We start from the raw sequence: 3,739 nt of genomic DNA, 5'->3' as shown, positions 1-3,739 counted from the left end.
CCGAACAACTTGATCGGATAACACTAAAAATTTAAAAAAACCCCAAAAATTATATTCGAACCCAAATCCAACATATCCGAATTCGAACTTGACCCGAATAAATAAACGGATATGAAAATCAACCTGAAACCCAAACTATTCGGATTCGGGTCAGGTCGGATTCAGGTCAAACCCGACCCGATTCCCTGCCCTACATGTACATTGTCATAATTCAGAAGAAGTCCTGAACAGCACACATGACGAGTTGAATCCCTGTCTCCAAAATGATTCTTAGGTGAAGAAATTCCCTATACTTTCTCCAAAAACTTTGAAGTTTTTAAGGTTGAAAAGATTCCCTATATATATCATCGAACAATTTAAAATTTCAAGGTTTCATTGTAAGGTTCCGACAAATCAAAAATGATGTGAAAGGCATTTTAATCTGTAGTTTAGTGGAAATTCCAACAATTTGCTCTTAAGTCACAAGCGCAGAGTTGGTGCTGAATGCAGAATGTGACTCAAGACTACCGCTGAATACTCCAGTAATTTGAACCAAACAAACAAACAATCTCCGAACGATGAATCACTTGTGTTCAGTGAGAACTAGTAAGAGAAAATTTTCAAACTCTCCAATAAATTGGCATTGTCAGGAGAAAACAGGTGCAACTTTAGTCGTAACAAGGTAATTTGAACCAAACAAACAAACAATCTCCGAACGATGAATCACTTGTGTTCAGTGAGAACTAGTAAGAGAAAATTTTCAAACTCTCCAATAAATTGGCATTGTCAGGAGAAAACAGGTGCAACTTTAGTCGTAACAAGAGTACAAGAGGACAGTGGAAGGGTTTCAAGTTTGTATTTAAGCGTTTTACTAAATACATATATAGGTAGAGTTTGTGAAGTTCAAAATGTACCAGTCCGAAATAGAATCTAAAGCGATCATAACATAAGAGAAGATGAAGAAAGCCAGTTATTCAATGTTTAGACCTGAGAACAATTTTCAGAATCCTCAAAAATCATCAGAATACATAAATTCACCACCTCCATGCACAATATTAATTTACAATGGTAGTAGTGATAATTTATTTTCAATACAGAACAGCAAATGAAGCAAGTTTTGGCACTTGATAAGTGTCATTCGGTTTGTTGCAACGATAACCTCATAACAATTGGCCGTAAGGATTCACCTGGAACAACCTTTGTCTCTCAAATCTGGAAGACATTTGTTTGAAAACGCTCATCATACAATCTCCAATGACCGTACCTTTCTGTGTGGAATACAGACCTAGGGATGTAAAAATTTGGTTTCACAAGCCTCTCTAAGTTCTTCAAATTGGTTGATGCAGTTTCCATATCACGGCTGGTTAAATTCGCACACCCAAACAGATCCAAATATTCAAGGCATGGGCACCCCTCAGTTATCAAAACGAGACCATGAACTGACAGCTTGGAGAAACGAAGCTCCAGATGCTTCAGGTGCGGCATGAATTTTCCTATTGCAGCAGCCTCTTCGTTCCCATTTTGAGGGCAAGCATCTAGATACTCTTTTGGAACAATTCCAAGGTGTTGAGATGGGTCAAGCCAATTCATCAGGTTTCGCCTAAGGATCTTAAGGTTTAAGCACTTCCTCCCAATCAACTCCAGAGATTCATGAGATATTTCATAACAGTAGCTGATGTCCAGTTCTAAAAGCATCAGGCAAGCAGAAGCTACCTTAGCAATGGATGAGTCCCTCACATTTGGGCAGCTCTTGATTGAAAGAACTTGCAAGTTTGAACACCTGAAAATTCATTTAAGAAACAGATATACACTGCAAACACAAATCCAATGGCTTACATGTTACGTAAAAATATGGGACCCCTCAAGTGAAGAGCTAAAATGGTAGATTAGCACTACCACACTCCAGGGGTTTTTCTGCCCACTCTGATATGGCCAACAAATCAGCCTGGTCATTTCACAACATCATGGATAAACTCAAACATCAGGCTCATCTTTTCCCACCATTTTCTTAGTATTAGACATATCAGGCTATGATTTAATGAAAGAGTGTCTCCGAAGAAAGAAAATTTGTGGTAAATAATTTAAAGACAAGGTGGACTGGTCGCTTCAGATTTGTTGTTTTTTGCGCATAACTACAAGCCATATCTTTGCACTATATGAAACTTGGAAGAAGCATTTGGCACCAGAGAGAATCCCCTATTTCTATCTACCGTGAAGCTATCCAACTAGGAAAAGTTCAAATCTGCAACGGAATTAATATTTAGCAATCTTACTGTTGCCCTATCCTTTTCTTCCAACTCTCATTCTCTCCGTACATATTCCCCTTTTCCCCTCCACTACATTTTTCTCTTCATGTTCAACATATACTGTACTCCAAAACACTGGCTTGTCACTTTCACCAAACAGACAGACTGGTGCTCTCTCTCTCATTGGTAAAATCCTACTACTTTCATCATTGTAAATAAAAACACTAAACATCAGCAACCTTAAAGACATAAAGACTGCACACAGCTTAAACGTGAATCTATAAACAATATCTACCTAGGGAGGGGTAATTTTATAAAAATTCATTTCATGCCCTACTATTCTAAATCAATTTACAATCCCATCCCTAAAATTCACATTTGAAAAAAAAAAAATTATACCTTTGAGCGACAAAATTGACTGAATGATCAGAACAATGTCTAATACGAATCTCATTAAGATCTCCCCCACTCCAATAAACAACATTCCGGAGCATGCAATCAATTTTTCTCTCGAAACTCGGTGCCCACCAAAGGGGTGACTCAGTACCCGATTCAAAGAATGGTTCGAGATTGAAAACTGAAAATAATGATGGGTCTTTACATGCTTGGAACCATGACTTGCAAACGAACATGCTTCCTTTCCATCTGTCTTCTATACTGAGTCGAGTTAGAATGTTTGTTAGTAACTCGTGAGTCAACTCAGCCCACTCTGAGTTTGTTATTTCTTCTTCCTCGTTTCCTTCCATGATGATTTACAACTATGGCAGTTAGAAATGAAACTGGTATGTAAAGTTGTAAACCATGCTTCTTGGGCCGGATAACCCGTGTCCAACTACATACTAGGCCCATTTAAAAGTTGTATTTAATAAATAATATCAGGGATCGTATCTTGGAATGAAAATTTTATGTTATCTCTTCCTAACAAATGTTAACATTATTGATACATGTCTCCAACTTAACATTTATCCTATACTAGCATAATGTACGTGCTCTGCACATGATAACCACTATTGATGTGCATGAACAATATATATTTGTGCTTATAACAAGATGCACGCGATATTAAACAAAACTTGCCGAAAAGTATAAACATAATTTGGGTGAGCACGCTTACAATTGACATTATGTCTGAGCAGACACACTGGCAACCGTTTAAATTTTGAATTGAATGGAACTCCATTCCTATTTGATTTCCAGACATACCTAAGCAATAAACTTTTAAGTATAGCTCAAAATAACATGTACTTTGAGCCTCTCATCCTAGCAAGTGCACGTTGCAAACGACAAAGATAAAATATTAGTGCATCAAAAACATCTATGTAACGGTGTTCACTGAAATCAGTATCCAACCCTTAGGTAAATTGGGCATGCTCGATGAGCATGAACTGGAGAAGTAGTCTTGAGTAATTGCTTCTATTTAATCGAGGACATTGGCTCTGGTATTTCGCAATGTCGGTTGGCATGATGACATGTGCTGTAGAACGTAGACAACGAAAATTTTGAATATTTAAACA

At 37.5% G+C, this 3,739-nt stretch overlaps 1 protein-coding gene across 1 annotated transcript; it reads right to left on the bottom strand.

Annotated features, from left to right (window-relative positions):
- Positions 1-936: 936 nt before the first annotated feature.
- LOC147508336 (F-box protein SKIP1-like) lies at positions 937-3,008 on the bottom strand. The gene is made up of 2 exons (XM_086600886.1): positions 2,625-3,008; positions 937-1,759 (listed from the first exon to the last, which is right to left on the bottom strand). The coding sequence occupies exons 1-2, from the start codon at positions 2,969-2,971 to the stop codon at positions 1,186-1,188; spliced, it is 921 nt and encodes a 306-aa protein (XP_086457012.1). The 5' UTR covers positions 2,972-3,008; the 3' UTR covers positions 937-1,185.
- Between the last annotated feature and the right edge of the window lie 731 nt (positions 3,009-3,739).

This window comes from Coptis chinensis, chromosome 3 (assembly GCF_015680905.1).
Source record: "Coptis chinensis isolate HL-2020 chromosome 3, ASM1568090v1, whole genome shotgun sequence".
NCBI lineage: Eukaryota > Viridiplantae > Streptophyta > Magnoliopsida > Ranunculales > Ranunculaceae > Coptis > Coptis chinensis.
Note: the sequence above shows the minus strand (reverse complement) of the source record. Positions and strands in the feature narration are given on the sequence as shown.

Excerpts from the sequence above, each read along its gene's own strand:
- LOC147508336 (XM_086600886.1), bottom strand. The coding sequence starts at position 2,971 with ATGGAAGGAAACGAGGAAGAAGAAATAACAAACTCAGAGTGGGCTGAG. Across the intron at positions 1,760-2,624 it reads GTCAATTTTGTCGCTCAAAG|GTGTTCAAACTTGCAAGTTC; the intron begins GTATAATTTTTT and ends ATGAATTTTCAG.